Source organism: Motacilla alba, chromosome 9, assembly GCF_015832195.1.
Source record: "Motacilla alba alba isolate MOTALB_02 chromosome 9, Motacilla_alba_V1.0_pri, whole genome shotgun sequence".
NCBI classification, from domain to species: Eukaryota; Metazoa; Chordata; class Aves; order Passeriformes; family Motacillidae; genus Motacilla; species Motacilla alba.
The window spans coordinates 13,126,971-13,149,828 of NC_052024.1; the positions used below are offsets into that span (position 1 = coordinate 13,126,971).

At 40.7% G+C, this 22,858-nt stretch overlaps 1 protein-coding gene across 14 annotated transcripts in view; it reads right to left on the reverse strand.

Moving 5' to 3' along the window:
* The window catches only part of DLG1 (discs large MAGUK scaffold protein 1), a 144,922-nt gene extending 122,732 nt beyond the window's left edge, over positions 1–22,190 (reverse strand). For 13 of the 14 annotated variants that reach the window (XM_038146136.1, XM_038146134.1, XM_038146133.1 and 10 more), the window contains exons 1-3: positions 22,034–22,190; positions 21,620–21,751; positions 7,319–7,485 (exon numbers count right to left, since the gene is read on the reverse strand). In XM_038146136.1, the coding sequence (XP_038002064.1) occupies positions 7,319–7,485; positions 21,620–21,751; positions 22,034–22,052 (318 nt within the window). In that variant the 5' untranslated portion in view covers positions 22,053–22,190. The remainder of the gene's footprint in view (positions 1–7,318; positions 7,486–21,619; positions 21,752–22,033) is intronic. The other variant, XM_038146139.1, reaches the window with a different exon arrangement.
* Positions 22,191–22,858: the final 668 nt, after the last annotated feature.

A 22,858-nucleotide genomic window follows, 5' to 3' on the forward strand; every position in this document is an offset into this window, starting at 1 on the left:
ATATTTGAGGAGACATATCAAAGACTCAGTAAAGATCAAGCACTATCATATCTGCAAGCATTTTCTCAGCTACTTTAGTAAAGAAAGCAATAAAAGTGTAAGATGTCATAATTTATACAGCTACCTTTGAATCTGGCTGCAAGTTGTAATTATGACAAGTTTATAAAAAACAATTAGATTTTTTTAAAGCGAATTTTTAAGTTGTCTATTTACTTCTAAGTTGAGAAATTTGGAAACAGCAGGGTTTTATTGCTTGTGTATACATCCTGAACTGAGCATCTGGATTTCATTTATTTGACTTAGAATTCACTTTGACCAGAAGCCTGCCCCTGGAAGACTTTTTCAGCTTTGGTTCAAGACTTACATTCTTTTCCTTGTACAAACAGCCTGGATTTCAAGTATTGAAGGCAAAATACATAGTAAGCCAAATACCATTTCCTCACTGTAAAGTTAACACAGAGAAAGCCATGAAGCTCCTGAGTAACCCAGGACTATTCTAGCTGCTGAAATAAAACAAGCACATCATGTGTGCAGAGAAGGAGTTGATATAAATAATGGGCGATACACACATACAGACACAGGCACAAAGGACCAGTGCAATAACAAGGAGCACAACAATCAGACATAGCATATCATCAAGCTAATCAGTAGTGAATCTTTATAAATATTAAGGCAAAGAAGGTATTTGAACTTCGTACAACAGGTCAGGGATTTTCACCAAAACAGCTTGTTAATACAACAAGTAAGAATGACTTTGTAAAGTGAAGGCAAGATATTGGAGTTAAAATTCAGAAACAGAAAAACATAACCAGAGCACCTTGCACTTTATTAATGCACTCTACATATGCAGGTATCTTCTTACAAGACTTCCACTAAGATCCTGATTAACTGCTTGAGGTACCATTCCATTCTGAATACAAACTGCTACTGATTCAACACAGATTTTTTTCACTGCACTAGGAACCAGACATCCAAAATTCTTTCCTCCAGACTACATCACTTATTAAGAAGTTATACAAAACTATCACAAATTTTAAAAGGTTATGAAGACATTACTGGTTGCTTTGTAAACAAAGACAATTCCCATATTGTAGGTGAAAATGAGGTTAGTTTAATTTCACCCTTTTTCAAAATATTCATGTTGACAGATACTGACCAAAGCAAACTCAAGCCTGCAGCAGGCCTTAACAGCAAAGGAGGTGAGCAGGAGCTGCATTAACAGAAATACAGACAGTACTAACATATAACTATGATTTTCCTTTGCTTGACACTTTAAGTAGGGCATCTGGAACACTGCATTCCATTTTGGGACCTCAATACAAGGATTTTGCTAACCTGGAGCAAGTTCTGCAGAGGGCCATTAAGATGGTGAGAGGGTTTTTGGAAGCCTTAACCCTTAAAGAGAGGATGAGGGTACAGGGCTTTTTTAAGCTTGGATAAAGAGCTCAGAACCTAAATGCAGCCCTCCAGTACCTACACTGGGGTTAGCCAGAAGACAAAGCCAGGTCTATGTTGCATGATGGAAAGCCCCTAGAAACTACAAATTAATTGAAACAGAAATTTCAGTCAAAAACAGGGTGAAGTATTTTACCATGAGGACAGTCAAGCATTGGAACAGCCTGACCAGAAAAGTTTGTGATTTCCAGTTCTTGAGATTTTCAAGACTTAGCTGGCCAAAATCCTTCACACCTCACAGGTGATACTGAGCTATTTTGTAATTGCAAGATGTTTAGTGCATTTCCTTTCCACTCTGCCTCGGCATCAAATTTTAGCTGAAATTGCAGACATATCAGCTGTTTCTTCCTCTTTTGCTTTCTTAGTATGAAGAAAGAGTTTGGCAAAAGGCCCTAGAAGAGAGTGAGCTAGCCAGTCTCTACATGCCGGACACTAAACTCATAGCATGTGCAGATAGATGGGAAAACCACAGGTCAGACCAAAGTCCTTCAGACACCATTACCCACTAAATACAAAGGTGTCCTCATCCAACTGCAAGAGAGTCCAGATTGAGTTCCATGTCCTAAACCAAAAAATTTCCTTGGAGAAATTGTTCAGTGGGTTTTTTTTCCAACATCTAAAATCAAATTATTGTGGCTACTGTTAAATTCAATCTAAACAGCAAACAACTTCTCTGGTTTAAAACAATTAAAATACTAAAACAAATCCTATAGATTTAAAGATAAAAAAGAATGCCAGAAGGCTATTTCCTTAGCAATACACTACTCAATTAGGTGAGAGATTTCTTCCAGCGATTCGAGTTTGTCACACAGCAAGTGTCCCACCTACAGATGGCACCACAGATCGCAGCAAGCGGCTCCCAGGGCCGCTCCCCGCCGCACGGCTCTGCTCGCACAGCGCCGAGATCCTGCTTCACATTTGTTGCCTTGCCAGGCACACTTGAGCTCGGTATTTAATGTACACAAGGAAAGGGATGAACCATTCGTCCTTTTCCGACTGCATACATTTGGTTTTTTAAACTAGTTCCCAGTACTGAAAGGATTAACATTCCTTTCCTGCTTTATCACTGTCTTGAATCTTTTTTTTTTAGTGTTTTTTTTTCCCCCCATCATTTTGTACTGGAGATTGAAACAAATAAAACTGTTAAATAACGTTCCAAGAAATACAGAGCATGGAAAAGAAAATAGATCACTGTGAGCAGGAAAACTTGTAATCTGTAGTTCCACCTTTCTCTAACACACAGCCTATGGGGATTTCAAACTCCAGTCTTTGGATTCAGGAGCAGGAAGGAAAAAACAGAAGTAGGCTACGTGCCGTGAGAAGTCCTCAGGCAACCTAAGCTTGTATACCACTATTCTATGTATATACACAAGCGCACATTGCTAAAAAGTCATTCCCAAAGTCAGCTGTGTACAAAGTTCTTGTAATTCAATCCTTAATCTCTTTAGGGGAGCATTATATTCCAGCTCTCAAGCAACTCTCACATATACCATCGAAGTGTCAGCTGGAAGAAGATTCATCTGGCCCACAGTAACTACAACAAAAAAGATATCAGCAAGGTAAAAGAAATGGGATTGAAATACATTACTTCAAAGGCTAACAATGTCTGAGCAAGAAAAAAGCCATTCCATTCGTATCACCTGTGGACTCACCAGCCTGGCAAGACACAGAACAGAGTTAAAATAATCTCAAAGCACATACAATCTGCTTGTGCCTGGTTAATGAACTAACACTGAACTGGGCAGCAGCCTTGAAAGTCTGAAAGGTGAGAATTTATTTTTAAAAAGCCAGCTATGAACAAAATCCAATATGCTAAGCTCAAGTCCCCCCAGTCTCTAGTAAATTGCCACAAGCAAAACAAATCACTCGATTAAACACATGCTGTACTGGAATTATTATGCCCTTGGGTTTATTAAAACCAAATATAAAATCAATTTTTTTTAATATCCTAAGTAGCTAAAAAAAGCATTACTGAAACCAAAATGCATTAAGCATTAAAACATAAATTTTCACATAATATACGTAGCAAGTATGTGGAATATAAACTGTGAATACATGAGAATTTCTCCTTGTAATTTTAAATAAATTTTGAAATATGGACGGAAAAGTATTGTCTAGCAGGTATATAAAGGGAAAAAAAAACAGTTGCCAAACAAGAAAGAATTAAGGTGGATAAAAACATACGTATGTCAATGTAACAATTTTCATATTTATTTGAAAGCTAAACTAAGACATGCAGATATACTAGAAAAGCGAAAATGAAACCAACACCAAACTACCATTTTTCAATTTTGTTCACCTTCCAACTTAACATGGAAACAATATTCTAACTAATGAAACACAAGGTAACATTTACTGTAAGTGACCGAGACTGGGAGAAAATCTTGCTCTCAGTTTCACATGAACTGGGATCAGCACCAATATATGCAGCTATGTTTCTAAATACTGGAAGCAAATCTAAAACCTGACCTTCATGTACTGAAGGTCAAACACCTGTGATTTTCACATTACACTCAAGACAAAAAATACAAAGTAAGACAGGCAACTTTGTCATAAATGTTCAAGTCCTGGCCACTTAAAAAATAAAGTAATCCACACCATATCAGGGTCTGTTAGGTAACACCAGCATGGGCACCAGACTGGACTGGAGAAGCACACAGTGCAGCTGAGAACAGACACATCTCTGGTGAGCTTTCCCAAATCAGGCAATTCTTCCTTTCAATGCATTAGTGACCTTGCCATGATAATGTGCCTGTTGTCTTTAGTGCAGTGTCAAGGACAGGGCCTTGTGTCCCTGGCAGTTCAATTGCAGAGGAGAAAAAAAAACTAAAGATGCAACTTTGTCATTAAGTTACACCTTTATCTACAACACAGAAAGATCCAAGGACAACACTAGACTTGTATAAGGCTTGAAACAGTTTCTGCAGGGAGCAGGGAGTGAAAGCCTGGATTTAACATCACACACTATTCCCCACTTCAGACATCCATTTCTCCTATAGGGGAGCACAAAACATCCTACAGTGGCAACATCATAAGACAAATCTCATAGCAACAAACATGTGCTTCAAGCTCAGTCTGCTAGAATTTGGAGTACATGTACTAATAACAAAATGATTTGGTAGGGACATGAATCCTCAATTCCATTACACTGTTCCTAGGTGCGTTATAGGGATGAAAAAGAAAAAAAACCAACCCAAAACATTTAAGCCCTTTAAGACCATTATGCTGCCTCATAGACCTTCAATAAAGGAGGCTGGCCATGTACTATGCTATTCTGGTGCTCAGGAAAATATTTTAAATGCTTTCGTGAGTCTATTTCCATAGTGCAAGTCTAGCAAATCTTGTATAAGAGCAAAATATTATCTCTTGCACATTCTATAAATACAGGAAATTTTCTTTCCCAATTAAGTGTTCCATTCTTTCAAGAAGCACCAGGCCTTCCCAATCTTAATTTCTTTCCAGGCTTTAGATCCTTCATGTCAATCTCTTCTAAGCACTGAAATTAAACATCGTTTTTCACACCATTTACTTCAAATTTGACAATATCTCCAGCAAAGCCTTATGCAGACCAAGTAGAAGAGTTTTATACCATACTTATGTCAATAACGTGTTCTTTTTATCTATTAAAATGCCATGGTTGACTCACCTTAAGATTCTAAAATTATCCAGACCTTTTCTGAGAAACCAATTGTTAACTATTCAACTTCTATTAGTTTAGCCAAAATGTAGGACAATAATTACTTCATTAATTAGTTCAACTGCCCAAGGCTTCATTCTAGTCTTAGCTGGTGAAGTAGCAACATACTGTTCTCTTCCCATGGTTCAATTTCTAATTTAATCAGAATGTTTGCACTAATAACCCAAACTAGGATGCATTTTTTGAAAAACTTTAACTGATATATTATCTCAAAAGACAAATAAGAGTTTTTGACCTCTTAAACCATGCCAAAAGCTCTACTCAAGTCAAAATTTATCACATTTATGGTTTTTTCCTACCACAAGAATTTTTACCACAGTAAAAAGAAAATGTTTTACAAAACTGTCATCAATAACTATGACAGCTATTATTTGGCTCATTTATGACTTTCAAGGTGCTACCAAAAAACTACAGAATCATTCCCTGTACCAGTTAAACCTAAATCCCCCTCTCCTGCCTTACTCTTATATATTCTGTTTTTAAAATATAGCATTTGTCCATTTGACTAAGGGCAACTGCAATGACTCTCAACTTGCCTCATTAAGTTCTCTGCACATGCAAACATGAAATACATTAGAACCAGCTTGTTTCAAAACAGCTCAGTAGACAAAATAAGCCTTGCCTCTCCTTGCCTACCTTCCTGTCTACAGCTCCTTTTTGCTCCTGTTTCTAAGACATGCCATTCCCACCACACCTGCAGGAAGGGACATTCCAGAGCTCTAAGCCTTAGATTTAGATGATGGCATACAGGCAGATATCATAATGGCTTTTTTTTCCATGCTATTTCTCATATACCCTGGCATTACCCCATTTCCTCCAGACATGACAATTCATTAGGGTGACTGTGGTGACAGTGGCCTTCTCTTTGCAATTTCAGGTAATAGATTGCACAGAGACACACAATTTAAATTTTAGTAATACTCTTGTGTTACCAAGATTGACAAAAAATCAAAGAAAATAATCTATTCCCACATTGCAAGTTCAACTACAATTTTAATTCCTCAGTGTTCAATTATTTACAAACCTGAAAAATACAGTATGCCTAGGCTGCTCAGTTTTTTCATGTAGAGGTATTTCAATGGCTGTTCTTTGCAATATGTAACTCATGCCCCTGGCTTGGCTGACCTTTTATCCACTGACCATTTTTGACTTTCCAAAAGAATACAAGTTTGCGGTTTCATCTGCAGTTTCCTTTAAAGCATTTCTGATGCATTTCTTACTAGCTTCAATATGACAAATTTGAAAAAAGCTAGAATGAACACAAGCATTTTTTTAACTGCACAAACTCATTAGCACATCACACACTTACGATCTGCAGCTAAGTGAACCTTCTTCCACAGTCCCAACAGCCCCGATGAAGGTTCACTCATCCCAGCCCCTTTATCTTGCTGAGCACTACAAGTTCCTGAGCTTCCCTACAGGCTCCAGTCCTTCAGCTGATCTCTCCCAGTGCTCCTCCTGAGCTCTACAATCATTTCATGAAAATGGATCAGCAAAGCACACTGCCTTCAGTTACTGAGAAATCCACACACTTTCTCCAGTGCTGTCAGTTTCCAGAGCACGCTCCAAACCAGCTTCACCTCTCTGGGGATAAATAATACCTCTGATGTGAAAATATTCAAGGGACATTTTAAGTTTAAACTGAGCAGGGAGATTTTGTTTTAGCCAAAAATGTACATCAATGTGCATTTCCCTGATCAGTTTTCTCACCACTCACTAGTGACAACTGGCTGCACATAGTTTTCAAAAACAAGTCCTTCCAGAACATAGATAAAGAAGTAACAGAGAACTTCTTATGACCAGACTGAAAAGGTTACTAATCAGACATAGCCTCAGATTTCCCAAATAATTAATGAAGTTATCACTCAAGAGTCACAAGCATGGATGAATATAAGCATACTAAACCTGTCAGCAATGTTCCAAAATCAAAGCATAAATCCAATTTAATGGTCACTTAATGGTACGTCTGACAAACGAGTTTATAAATTTTTGACTAAGAAAAATGCATACATGTTATTAAACATTTCAATAATTAAATCCCCTATGATTATTGATCTTAATAATGTATATTTTCTTTGAAAATCAATATTTTATAAAATAAAGGAAACTTAGAGAACCATGTTGAACTAACAGTCTCAAGAAGAAAAGAAGATTTCTATCTCATACCTCTACACTGGGGCTAAGGCTGCTCGGCAATGTTTCTGATGTCACTGTTGTGCTTGGAAGGCTGGAGAAGTCCCAGGTATTCACAGGCTGTATTGGTTCAGATGGCTGAGAGTGATCAATGCATTTTGGATTGTCCAATAAGGTCACTTCATAAAATTCTTGAATATCTAAACAGGTAAAAAAATTGTTGTTAGGCTTGATAGTTACGCTAACATTCTGATTTTAACTACATCTTCCTCTTGCAAAACAAATGAGATATGGCTTTATCTGTCATGAGTACATTCGTAGGGATCACCACGATCACATGAACCCCCCCCACTGCACACACAACTCACTCTGTCCCCACTCACTCTGGGCTTCTGCCACTGACCCCAGGAGCACAGGCTGCAGCAGGAGCAGCAGAAGCACAGGAAATAACTGCAGTGCAATAGTGGAAGGGATGGGTGTCTATGTTTCAAGTTCTGGTATACATAATTTCAACTAATGTAGCCTTTGGTTAGCTGAAATCTACTGTTCGAGGGCAATATTAGAAGTCTATTTTGTACATGTTTCAATTAAATGACCACAGAAATAGAAGTATATTGATGAAATAAGCAAGAGAGAGAGAAGCTGCAAGAGGTTAGGAGAGGGAAAATTGATTAAGATAGACTGAAAAAGCAGATGATGACCTAAGTACCAGAAATAGGATGAAACTTAACAGTATGAATTACCAGTCATAGTTATGAACTAATTAACAGCTTTCTCTATAACCCTGAAGACTCAGCTGGAAACTTCTGGGAAACAAAAATTTGGCCGTATTACATTATTTATTGCCATTCTACTCACTCCATGAAGCATCAATAAAAATAACACAATATGAAGAAATATGAAGTATAGGTGTATCAAAGTTGCTACCACAACTGCAATCACATCCATAAACACACACATTAAAAAAAAAAAATCAGAAAAGGTATAGGATAAGGGAAGGGCAAACAAGCAAAGAAGTTGTCCTGTAAAGCTTTTAGTCTCTTATTCAAAGTAAAAATGTGCTAAACAGATTTGCAAACTCTTGATTTTTAATTGCACCAACTTCATAGAGGATAAACATACAAGCACAGTAAGCCAAAAAGAAATAAGACCCAGCCATGAGTAAAGAGTCTAAGCTTCAGTTCTGAAGCTTTCCAGCAACAGCCCAGAGTCAGTAACAGAGGCACAATAGCCAATTCCTTTATAGAGCCACCCCACCAAAGAAAGACTACACAACTAAGAGTTGCAACTACTGTTGCTGGCATTCCAGTCTTATGTTCTTATAGACACTGCACTTCTGCTCTCTACCAGCTCAGAAAACTGAAATTCTCAAATTCCATTTGTATCTTTCCTCTGAGCAAGAGTCAAATTCCTACCAACAGCTTACATTAATTTTTAAAGTTATACTTGCTCTTAGCGCTGCTGATTGGAAGAAAGAGCAGCGAGGGTTGCAGAAGACGTTAAGTGACCTAGATATACAGGAGCAAAGCAGCCTAAGAGATACAAATTGCCTTTAAATCTATCTTTCACATTGGCTCCCTCAGCTGCAAATTTGTCTTGTAGCTGCATTAACATCAATACATCAATCAAGCAAACGCAGTAAAGATTTTCCCCCCCGACAGAGAGTGCTTTGTGTATTAAAATAGGCAGTGGTTTAAGTTGATTCTATAGCTGCAATCCCCAGCAACCAAGCCAGGAAGATGCCTACATTATTTATGGGAAGGGGTTATTTGTGCAACTATTTTCCAACAGAAATCTAGGACACTGATTTTCAATTCTGCTACTATTCTTTTAAGTCCCTGCCAGCGGAGGTAGCCATTTATTCCTCATGCACAACTCTCATTTCAAAAAGCACAGCATTTCCCACACCTCACCTCCACTTCTCCACGGAGGACACCACAATAGACTTGCTATTGAAAGGTGGCAAGACATAATATGCACTACTTAATGAGGGGATTAGTTTATGTTTATCCTGGAGTTGCTCCAAATCCACAAAGTTTCTAGAAACTTGGTGTCTATATGATAAAATCTACCTTCTAAAAAAAAAGTTTCCATTTTTACTACTCAGAATGCAAGCGTTAAGTATGTACAAGTACAGGCAAGCCACCTATGAACCCTGAATGCATTAGGTGCACAAGAATAAAACCTGACAGAAACACTCTATAAAGCCTAGACCATACTAAATTAAACCTAAAAATTCCTTCCTATTGTCCACAGCTATATTATCAGCTCACAAAAATATTTCAACACACTTGAAGATGTACTGAACACACATTAATGATGTGAGAATGCATTAGCATATGAACAGTTATACCATTTTTCTGATTATTACAAATAGCAGGTAGTAAAATACTAAGTTTTTGTCATATTTATGGTCAGATTCCCTCTTCAAGCAAGGATGTGCTATTTTGATATTACTGCATTTTTCTCCCATATTAATTCCAAGAGAGATTGTATCTCAAACTAAGTTACAGAAAACTGATTCAAACCAGGTATCACTCCACACTAAACAGAAACACAGATGGGGAACACTTAGAAACTAGAGGGGAGCATTAAAAGAACAGCTGAAACTCAAAAAATAGGAGTACAGTTTTAGGAATCGAAAGTGACAAAAGGTGATGAATGGTAGGCAACAGAGAAAACCATCCTGGAATTTGGTCTGCCTACAAGTAAAACTCCATTAAATAGCCAAATCAGAAATATGTTTGACAGCAGAAAGAAAAAAGCCTATACAAAGCAAGTGACAGACCACCAGTTCTGCAATGGAGGACTCCTACACAAAAGAAAATTATATTTCTTAGCCTATTAGTAGTGTGAAAAGCTAAGGAATGGTGACAAACTGGGGTTTTTTATTCTAAAAGAAATTTGCTGGTGTATTGTTCACCCCTTCTCATATTTTCCACTCACCTTAGTTCTGTTCTTTGAACAGGCTTGTTCACCAGTAACATGATACACCAGAGCTAAAACTGCTCACTTTTAAAGCAAACAAGAGTTATATGCCAAATACAAACTGAAACCCAAATCCACTTTACAGGGGAGATCCAGCTTCACTAACAACCACAACACAGTAATTAAAAGAACAGCATAACTGCAAAAACAAATTCTTTTCTTTTCTAAAGTGTATCTGAGGGCACTTCAAGAGACTACATCAATTCTGCCTAAAGAATCTGCCTCCAAGGACAAGGATTCAACCAGAAACATGACACCACTCCTAGATCAATTTCTTCCCTGCTCCTTAGAAATCAAACATAAGGCCTCTGCTTATCATTTGTACAAGTATGTGGAGTGTCTGCTACTTTTTGCTATATATTAAGTGAGGAGTACTTGTAATCAGGATAACACAAGATCAGTGCGTGTTCTAAAAAATCTCATTGTGTTCACTTATGCATGAACATTTTGATAACTGTGACTTTACAAGTAAAAGATGGGATACCTATAACAGCATTTTCTTAAGGGAATGGTGCAACCCTACATACAAGCATTGCTGATAACAGGCCATGGGCCTTGTGTTCAGTGAATAACCAGGCCTCTGCACTTGTCCTGGCCTGCCCAGAGCTTTGTTTTAGCTTGTCCAACTCTACCACCAACTATCTAAAGACCAGATGATTGGTGATTCATCTAACTTGCATGGCTTTTACTTAGCTTCAGACAACAGTGTGAACTAACACCTATTTCTATAAATATTTTTATATATAACACAAATAAATATTTGCTACATATGTTCCATAAATAGTATACATAAATATATGTGAAATCATTCAGTGTTGCATCACACAATTGTCCAAAGCTAACTAAAAGCTGTACATGAATACAAGTACACCCACACACACAGACTGAATGTAGAAATTCACATTTGTGTGTGTAACAGCTAATACCTACCAATAAAAATTATTATTCTGTAGGGAATGGATTACCTATGATCCCAGAACAAAAAGGTGCATAGAAGAGCAAAGGCAGAGCATGACAAGAGAGGCCTTGAAAACAAAGACACAGGATGGTATCAGAGGCCTTAAGTCTACAAACAACTCAGCAACTGCTAATTACTGGTTAAAGGAAAGCAACCTGAGAACTGGGCAAAAAAAGTTCAGTGTAACAGAAAAAAGAGCATCCAGCATATATAAAATACATGGTGTATATATAAGAGATTCAAATGCAACTGCAAAGTAGAGAAGAAAGAGTGAAGCATAGAATGTCAGCAAACAACAATAACCGCAACAAAACATAACAGTGAGGAGAAAGAAACAGTCAACACTGCACACCTCCATGGGAAAGATTCCCTTTACTCAGTCTCCCACTCCCTGTTCTTTTCTGACCAACTTTTAATATGTTCTGGCTTTCAAACAAGCATCAAGCAACTCCATGTAATTTTTTATACGATGTTGGTTTCAGACTTCTGATACTGAACCTTTATATTATGGTGTAGAGGGAACCAATTAAATTTCATGGGCATTTACTATTTACCTGAAACAAGGTTGTAGTGGAGGTTAGTGTCTGTCTCACAGTAACAAGCAATAGGACAAGAGGAAATGACCAAGGGGTGCCAAGAGAGGTTTGGATTGAAAATTATGAGAAATTTCTTCTCTGAAAGGGCTGTCAAGCATTGGAACAGGCTGTCCAGGAGAATTGTTGAGTCCCAAGAGGTGTTTAAAAGACTTGTAGGTGCAGTACTTAGGGATATGGTTTAATGGTGGTGCTGTGTTAAAGTTTGGACTCCATGATCCTAAAGGTCCTTTGTACCTTAAATGATTCTGTGGTTTATTCTTTTTTAAATTGAAAGCATTCCTTTAATGATCACAGTAACCTAACCGTTTGGGGCTTTGCATTTTTACAGTTTAGGCATCTTGACCATTTGTGGGTTATAGATGTTTTTTCTTAAATAAATGCCAGGAAATTCCACACAAGCTTAGCATTTCATGAACTTAAACAGTAACACATTTACTACAACGGACTGCTTTGGACACTGTCCATGTAAAGCAGTGAACTGTTGTCCTAACATCATGCACTACACAAAGGTATAAACTGCTACCAAAATATATGTGAATTTAACAATGCCATTTGTGTATGCTGTATTAATTGTATCCCCATCTGAAGGTTCTCAGCTTTGCATATGAGCAAGAATTAATTTAGGAAGCTCATGTTTCTTTTCTGTTTGTTCACTTTTTTTTTAATGAAATCTAAATTCATGTTTTGCATCCTAAAATGCAAAGGGGGAGGGTTTACCTGCTGGCAATTCTAATACTGGTTGTCTAATGCAGCCCATGAGACTATTCATCTCCTTTGCCCCAAGGCACACTTATATTTCATGGTGAACTTTTTGTCACCAGGCCTGCCACATCCCTTCTTGCAGCACTGCTTTCCACCTGGGTGACACACAGTATATACTGGTACATAGGATTGCTCCTACCCAGGTGCTGGACTCTGCATTTCTACTTGTTGAACTCTGTGAGGCTCCTGTCAGCCCATTTCCCCAGCTTGTCAAGGTCCTTCTGCATGGCAGCATGGCCAGGATTGATGTACATGCTTCAGCTACTTAGTAAATCCTGCACTCGACAGGTGTTCCTTTTCTGATAGATCTTCAACAGCAGAACAAACCAATTTCAGCCAAAGCCAGCAAGGCAGCAAAACACTAGATAACTTTGCCTCACCATACAGCCTTTACCACAGAAAGTTTTTCACTATCAGCTTTGTTCAGGAGAACCTCTCAAAGCCACTGCCTTCCCTCAGACTTGCAAGCAACCAAGGAGCTTATGAATCCCATTAGAAATTGACCTGTTTCAGTTTAGCCCATGTAAGCAATTCCTTTCTCATCTCTCACTGGTCTGCCTCTTCTCAGACATTTGAGTGGAGCACATGCAAACGCCTGGTTTTGTTTGTGATGTTACCCATATTTAAAAAAACAGCTTTGTCAAGAACTCGACTACCTGTGTGTTGTCCAGGAAAAGGTGCCATCCCATTATAAATGAAGTACTTCTCTCAATCAAGGAGGGGAGGGAAAGACAGCTTTATTTCTTAGGGCTTCCTGCCAAAGCACCCAAAGCACTTGAAAACTTAAGTCTTAAAACTACTAGAACGAAAACAAAGGTCAACATGCTATTTCAGTTCAGAGCAATCTGAGATAAATGGTATCTGCCAAATTCTTTACAGCCCAACATAACTAATATATAGACAAAACAGAGTCAAGATCACTGTCAGAACAGGCAAAGGAGTCTGCCAACACTACAGACTTTCATTCTTCAGTCATAAAGCAACTCCTACTAACTCCAAGGAAGGCTCAATCATGCATGCTTACTTCATCTGCCATGTCAAGCTAAGAATATCCATTTAATACAAGTAAAGCACAGCCCGAAAAGTGCATAACTAGTGATCAACAAAAAAATACAAACACCAAGAAAAGCTTCATGTCCATTTACCAAGCCAGTGACCACATTTAAGTAAGCATTCCCTTTGTGTATTTAATGGTTGTGTTGTCATGGTGTGTGCCTGACCAAAAATAAATGTTTGCATTTGTACTATGAGAAGTGAAAAACAGCCTCATCACAACCCCTGTAAAGCCCTTTTCAGGGCTTCTATATCTTCTTTAAAACTGCTGCACACAATCAAGACTTCTTAAAAGTTTAAGGAGCAACTCGTGGTGCAGCTTTCTCACTACACATTCTGTTCCACAAAATCCTTTGCCACAAGCTGCAGCATCCAGCTACTGATCCCCAGCTCTTTTACCAGCTGCAGTAAGTGTGTCCTACCCTTTGAACATCCTTTCTGCATACACTTCTTTGCTTATCTCAAATTCCAGGAGATGTTATTTTCCACTTCTCACTTCCAGTTCTTACTAATTGATGCTTAATCCAATTGTTTGCTATTATTCCTCTAGCTGCTTTTTACATGCAGACAAATTCAACTCCTTACCAGCCTGACCACTTACACTTTCCAAACTACTCATTCATATTCTCCTCTTTGCTTACTAATGCCTCCTTCACCATATCTTCACAGAATCTCAAAATCAATTAGGCTAGTAAAAAGAACTCTGAGATCAAGTCCAATCTATGACCTATCACCACCATGTCAACTATGCCACGTGTCACATCCAGTCTTTCCTTAAAAAGTGCTTCACATTGTCTCCATCCAATTTTCCTTCAGAAACCCACAGCATCTTCTATGTCCAGAATCAAGGTAGGAAAAACTGACACACAGATGAAAATTGACAGAATATTCTGCTGTCTAAACTTTCTGATTTAATATTGCTTCATGCACACTTAGTCATCAGCCTAAGCCTAAAAAAAAAAACCCAAGAACCTCCCAACCGCCCTAAACAAACAAGTATCCAAACTAAAAATGAATTCCCAGCTATCCAACCCTCTCCAAATATCTCAACACCAGTTGCAAACCAGCAGCCACTACAACAATGCAATTTTTTCTTAAAGGAATGCATTTACTGCTGTTTTCAGTGGCAACAAAAACCTCACTATTAAGCCTTATTTGTAGTATGTCCCCTAGATAATGGCAGTATATAGGACTGATGATGTTTCTCACCAGACAAATGTATTCAAAAAATCAATTAGTTTTGGGATGAGTTCACTCAACTCTCCAAGCTGACCTTCCATACAGGTGCATAGCTTTGCTCAGATGAGACAACACAAGCATTGGTCTCTTCTACCTGCGGCAAGCTCAGGCTCCAAAGTAATTATGTGGCAGTGGTGGCAACACAAGGCTGGCTGTGCCACAGAGTAGCATCTCCTCCAGCACTAACACTTGTGTGTCTCCTGCAGCCAAATTTTAACACAAGTTTCTGAAAGCCACCTAAAGCTGCAGTGCTTTTACAATTTGCTCACACGCTCTCCTTGCTGCTCCCCTGTTTTAGGCTGACTTTTTCATTTCAAGCCAAAATAAGTCAGCTGTTTTGAGGGCATGGCTGGGAAGCTACTCACACATGACAAGATTCCTATAAAAGCTTTACCAAAGAGCTCTAGAGCCTCCCCTAACTTGGGGAAAGAACACAAAGCTAAGGAGGTTATTCTAGTGTCAGCCCTACACCTTCTGCAGTCTCTTAACAATCTTGCAAATTTGGCCTAGTTATAATTCAGGAAACCATCTGTGCCAGGAGACTCCAAGTCAGCTGCTACAGTTCAGTTTCTTTGAAGATTCCTTCCCCCTGCACCAAAACAAGCTCCATCTCTCAAAATACAGGCAAAGCAGACACACAGGGGGCACATGGCATTCCAGCTGCAGAGCTGAATGACATGTTCTGCCCTTGCCGCTAGGACCACCACGGAAGCAGGACTAAGATCAGGACAAATATCCTCTCTCATGCTTTCCCCCTTCCTCTACGCTGTACCCAGCACTGAAGGAAATTATGAGGGAGATCAGGAGCAAATCCAGGAACACAGAGAGAAGCAGGGGAGGAGGTAGGCAGCATACCTAGGGAAAAGAGGTGAAAGAACATAGGAAATAAAGCAAGGACAGGCCAGAGGGCAAACTTTCCCAGAACCTGGAAACTACACCAATTATTAAAAATTTCTACTGTCTTTTCAGCCCCTGGATGAACAGCAGATTTATTGACAAGTGGGTTTTTTTGTCAGCAGACCCTTTAATGGCAACCCTGGGAAGAGAATACTGCAATTGATATATTCTACAGTGCAGCTATTCAACACTGAATACACAGTCAGTGAAATACCACAAGGATAAACTTTTGCCACAATACTATTTATCTGCATACCAGCAGCTACTCAACTTACTAGTTACTTGCTATTTTAGGCTACCAAAAGCAGCACCTAATCCCAAAAATTCAATACACTGCCCTGTCACACACACACAGACACATGCAATACAGGGTGGAAAAAACTCTAAAAAGGAAACTACCTATCAAACTGCACTACATACAAAATAGTAAGTAATTCTTAAAAAAAAAAAAATAGGAGCAATGAGACTATTTCACTTATCATTATGTTCCCTTAAGAGTAAGACACGAAGTTCTTCCAAAGACTGGGACACTCAGACAAACTGCACAGCAGAAACATACTAACAATGACTGAACTAACAATCCAGTCATCTGGACACCAACTAAAATATTTATCCTCCCTCCAGCTGGATGAAAGTAATCAAGAACTTAACAACCTTTGTAAACACCAGCCTAAATCAAATTTCTGTAAAACTGACCGACTTCTCTGTATTCAAAGGAGACCAAAGCAAGCATAACCACAGTATAAGCCTTAGGACACTTGTCCAGAAGTAGATGAACACCTCAAAGTTGCAAGGATTATACTGCATGGATGCCTCAGCCTCAAACATCAGTAAAGATCAAGAAGCTGCAGTCTGGAGAAAAAGTCAAAAAATTCAGCAAGGATAAGATTTTGATGTGAAAATAACCTATTTAGCACCTGCAACAATTTCAGTACTATCCAATGCTACAAAAGATCCAATTGTCCCTAAACCTTCCTCTAATAAAAACATAATAATAATAATAAACCCCAGGAATATTCACTGACTATAACAAGATCCTCAACTTACTGTCTAGAATTTCTGCATTCTTGAGGTGTATCTTATTCAGCAGAGTCTGAAAGGCTCTAAGGCTTCAGTAACCTCTGAGGATGGGGAGGCCTGAGCCGATTGGCAGAGTTAACTGTGCCACCATGGCACATGCTCTATTAATATACTGCTGGAATAAAAGTTCTGAGGTTTCCCCAAAAGCAAGTACTTTTGGTTTCAGTTCAGAAGAGGAGCTTGTGTTTAACTGTGTTTGATTTCCAGTTAGCCAGAAAGTATAGGAAATATTCCCAAGGTGGCTTAGTGAGGAGTGAGAAGGGGCGAGAAGAGCTCCAGAGCTGCCACACACAGCTGAGCTGAGCCCACATGCCAGGCAGCAGGAATGTGGTCAGTCCACTCCAAAGTGGACCAACTTTGAGGAGTGCTGACCCAATCCAATCTACTTCAGTCTAAAACCTAGGGTTGTTTTCCTAATTTAGTTCAGAAAGCCAATGTGGACAGGGATGAGAAATCTGCAGACTGAGTTTTATATTCCTAGAATTTTCAGTCTGAATCACACTGCTGAGAAACCTGAACAAAGGGCTTATTTCATGGAATCATCAGCTTTTTTCTAAATTTTCAGAGAAAGGACTTACTTTTCTGGGGTGTAAAAATGTATTAACAGCATTCACAATATGTTTCGGTCAATTAATAAGGCTCATCCAAACTATGGTTATAAGTACCCTCATATTTACTGGGAGAAGCTGTTCTTCGGTTTAGTAAGGATTACTGAAACAATATTTTTTAAATTTAAAATTTCCTACACTGGATGTTTAGTGCTAGGAAGAGCCAGCACATCAGCACAATTTTCAAGGCAGGTCTTCATGCAAAAGGATTCTAAGTGAAACAAACGAGACTGCTTACACAATAAAATTCAACCCATTGAACCTCCCCTAGTCAGATTTGCCATTTCTTACTAAAAAGCCTGTATATGCACAGCTACAAAATTAGATAGATAGATAGATAGACAAAAAACCACCCTACTTTAGGCAAGAAGGGCAGCACAGCCAACTGCATTACCAGCATATGTAGAGACTCTCCTAGAATTCTCTTTTTCTGGCACCAGTGCACATGGAGTTAGTTCTTGTCAGGAAAATGAATGCTTCTGAAGTAGCAAACTACCTTATGTCTCTAGCTATAGCTGTAATATTTTTAATTTTAGAAGTCTATTTTAATATGGTAAACCTCAACCTGACACCCATTAAAAGCAGATCTTAATTAAATAAAAATATTATGTGCATAAACAGAAGTCTGCTTCATATGTTTTTGTGTCAGAAGTGTTAATTTTGCATGCAAGTGTTTTTCTTCCTATATTTTAAAGAAGATAAATTTATCTGCACCTTTTCAAGAACCTGTAGTTTCTGAAAAGGTAAAAGAGTACCTAAGCTGAGAGCAGAACTCATCCTCAGAATTATTATCTCACTATTTGAAGATAAATATTAAATACCTTACCAAAGTGAAATAAGTCTACCCCATGGTTCTATAAATGGATATTTTCCTTTGGTCTCTTCATAATTTGGCTCACCAACGATCAGAATACTGGGAACAAGCTGTTTTAACTGAAAACAAGACATCAACAACTAGAAAAGATACCACATATTTTTGAGCCTGTAGTAAAGGAAATTGACTTAAAACTGACTCAATTCTCAAGTTCATTTTAATTACAGGCCCTTGGTATTCATTTAATTAAGTTCTAGACATTATTACACATAGCTGGTTGAAGCAATGGAAAATACCACATTATGGAAGACAGAAAATATAAAAATGGGCTTTTTCAGAGACTGTTTTAAGGAGGTCACATGTGGTTACAACTTTTGTTACAGATTCAAAGTCCTTACAGTTACATCACTTAAAATGTAACACTTGCAATGTGGATCTGGTGACTGGCTGTTCACACTGCCTGGTTACTGGTCTAATTCAAACCATTTAAAGCCACCATTCAAGAACAACGTCAAGCTTGTAGATTGCTAAACTAAAACTTTGAGAGGACTAAAAGGAGAGGATAACATAAAAAAGGTTCAAATGAAAAATTAATATTACTTATTCTTCAATATTCCAAATGGACAATACAAAAAAAAAAAAAACACCCTTTCAATTTCTAAAACCTTTTAATATCTAAAAACATGAAACACTGTTAAAATCTGTCGTTTTCAGGAATATTTCATTTCCTCCATTATAAACTCAAAGATGTATTTCTGTGCATAATGCTATTTATTGCTTGAAAGAACAGCATTTGATTGCCAAGTCAAAAATTATACTAAAAAAGATACATGAAGTTGACAGCAGATCCTGACTACAACCTTCACAAACCTACTTACTATGGGCAAACAAGTCTTGGATATAGTGCAGTAACTTGGCAGAAAAAGCAGAAAATAAATGGATGAAGTTTGGTGGGGATTTTTTTAGTGTTGTTCTATTTCAAAAAAAAGAAAAAAAAGAAAAAAAAGAAAGCACCCAAACCAGAAACTAAAAGTAGCACACTTTCTGGAAGAAGAATCTGTAAGAGCAGTAACTTGGTACAGTTGAGCCTGAAACTTGCAGTCAGAACAGCATTGGCTATTTCAGTTGGGAGCTCATCACAACTTCTATAACATGCACACTTCAAATTCAGCCATAAAGCAATGACCAAGAGAGAATTCCAGGTAAGTCTAACTCCCAGCACAACTGAACACTTCATCCAGCCTGCTCCCAGATCTTCATGGAAACAACACAAGCAGGAACCAGCTCAAGACCTTCCCAGTCACTGCAGCCATCCTCCAGATCCTTTCCAGGGAGTCTCCCCACTCTTTACCCCCATCATGCAGCAATCACACCATAAAAGAAAGTGCTTCCAGGAAAACAACAGCCAGGAGTAGCCTGCCAGGAACAAGAACTCCCCTGACATTTGCACAGAAAGTAGCAGGTTAAAGGAGAAAGACCCACGTTGACAGCATAAATTGCTTGGCAAGTACCAGCCTTCTGCCAGATAGTTTGGGAACTATGTATGCAATCTAATAAACCATCATACAGGGACCCAGGAAATGCAAAGTTAATGCAACATGCCCCAGAAGGACCTGCTGTGCATGCACAGTTGAACTGAACTCAACAAGAACTAGGGTCCTGTGGTTGCAATGTGCAGCTTCTTACAGTCCAGAAAACAGGTCACACAGCCCACCCAGGCAACAACACATTCCTCCTTTCTGCTCCTGCAGAGCAAAGCCAGCAGACAGGAGGCTGCCTGCTCCTTCGAGTCCACTGCTACTGCTAGGTGTAGAGTTATAAACAATGAAGATTCATACGTGGAGATGAGAAGAAACTGCATCTTGCAGTCTGAATATCAAAGGCTAACAGATTGGTATCTTTTCAGTGAAGGGGAGAAAACTGCAAGGGGAGTACTGCATGGACCTTGTAGAGTTTTAAAATAAAAAACCCTCACACGTACACACACCCAGAAAAAGAAAAATGGCAGTCAACATTGACGTTTTCTGGGTGAAAATAAAAAGTGCTGCTGCTGTACATTAAATATTTCACAGAAGATTTCAACATTCTGATCTGCCAAAGAGTGAAATCCACACGTGTCCCACAAGGATTATGTTCAGCTTTTCATCATGGAAGTGATCAGCATCAACTCTGTAGTGAAGAGAAATGCAGAGTTCCTACAAGGGAAAGTCTTTCAAGTGACCTATTTTCACAACTACCCTTCATGAAGTTACATGTTAAGAAAAAAAAACCAGCACAACTACTGTCTTCTGAAAACCTACACAAGATGAAATAAATACTCCAGAAGAAAGCATTCAGCAGCAATGCATGTTTATGTTTTGCCAGTCCCCGTGCTTTCACCACAGCAGAGGTTCAAAGAAGCTGCAGCCCTGTGAAGGAAGATGTGCACCCCAGCACAGTAACCATGTAGTAAGTGCAGTAACAAATACAGCTACAATGTTTGCCATTAGTCCCATTCACACACTGGTTACTATTAAAAGACAAGAATGCAGAACAAATTTTATTCTGGAGGGTAAAGCAACGTTAGCTGTCATAAAGACAGTGACAATCAATCAGGAAGAAACCACTTCTCACTGTTTCTCTGCAGAAGTTTCCAAATAAAGACAGGATTCTGCAAGTTCTATTTGTGCTCAGGGTTTTTTTTTTTCCAAACAGACCAGCAGGAAATTCAAAATTACATGCAAGTGCTTCTAAGAACTTATGGGAACATATCAAGTCAAGCACTATAAGGACTGTAAACTGCGATTTAATAGTGCTTTCACTATACTTTAATATGCAACAATGGAGAAGAGATGATTGTAGTACTCCCTGAAGCAGTAGAGGTTTCTTCTCATTTACTTCAGGTTAAATTTGCACTTCAGTTATACCCTTTGTGATGTTTTTAGAGACTCTTCAACAGGAATTTCCTGATTCCTTATACTAAAAACATTTCAAGTCATTCACTAACCTGTTACATGCAGACAGAAAAAAACCCACCCTCCTTAGAAATTTATCAAGTGAACAAAGATACACGGAGAAACAATCTAAAGAAATCTAGGACAACATGTCACAAATAAAAACTACTCCACAGTTTTAAGCAGTCTCGACCAGTTAAAAGCCTCAAATAAAGAAAGTATGTGTAACAAGTGAACTGTTGATCTGTGACAACACGTGTATTACTATGCAAAACAAAAACACAACGACAAGAAGCACATGGCTTCTAACTTACGGGTAAAACACCTTTTGCTCTTAATAGCATAAGTGACAGCATCAGCAAGAACCGACCGACTTGCGCACAAACTGAAAGAAGCCAACCTTTACCTATCAAAGCCTGGAAGAGGTTACTTTGGAAGATGCTGATGACACGCTCGATGGAGTTCCGCAGCTGCCGATCCTCCGCCTGGCTCAGCTTGGAGCGGTATTCCTCCAGGAGGCGCAGGGCTCGCTGGGTATCTGCAAGCGGACACCAGACACACGGCTGACCGGGGCGCACCGGGCAGGAGCACCGGGGATGCAACAAGCCCCCGCGGCCGGGACGGCCCCGGCGCGGCGCGGCGGCTCCTTTGTTCGCGGCCGGGAGAGCGCGGGCGGGACGGTGCCCTCGGCGGGCTCGCAGCGCCCGCAGCCCCGCGGCTCCCGCCAGCCGCCCCCCCGCCCGCCCGTCCGTCCCGCCGCGGCGGCGCTGTCAACCGGCGGCTCGCAGCCGGCGGCTCCGGCCCGGCGTGCGGCGCTCACCTTGCTTCCTGACGGGCATCGCGCCCCGCGCCCCCGCCCGGGGCTGCCCCGGGGCTCCGCCGCGCGCACCGGGAGCGCGGCCCGGGGCGGCGCGGGGGGCGGCGCCCCCTGCCGGCCGGGCGCGGGGGGGGCGGCGGCCGCCCCGCCGGACCGAGCCCGCCGCCCGGCGAGCGAGCGGCTCCGCGCGGGGCTCCCGCCGGCGCCGCCGCGCCGCCTCGGCGCGACGCGGGGCGAGCCGGGCCGGGAGGCGCCGGGCCGGGCCGGGCCGGGCGGGACAGCGCGGTGCAGGCGGCGCGGCGGGCCGGGGCCGGGGCGGACAGGGCTGGGGCGCTCCCGCCGGCTCCCGCCCGCACTGCTCGGAAATTCCAAACTTTCCAGCCAAAATGGCGGCCTGGAGGCTGGGGGAGCGCGCCCCCCCCACGTGACCGGGCCCGGCGGGCGCCCAATCAGGGCCCGGCGCGGGGCCGGTACCTTGGCGGCGGGGGGAGGGGGCAGGTGAGCGCGGCCCGCCTTAAAGGGGCCGCCCCGCCCCGCCCCGCCCGCCCGCCCGGCCCGCGGCGGCACCGGCACGGCTCCGGGAGCGCCGCGGGAACCGGGCCCCGGCGGAACCCGCCCCGAGCGCCCCCGCAGCCGATCGCCGCCGCCGGGCCCCGCTGCGCGCTGCTGCTGGTGCCCGGTTGGGCTGCGGGAGGGCGGGACAGCTCCAGGTGTGCGCCGCGTACCTGCGCTACCGCCTGTCCCTGTCCCGCCGCGGCAGCTTCTGGGCAACACGCACCGAACGACCGTGATGGTGCTGTGGGAGTGCCGGGCACGGACCGGCTCCTG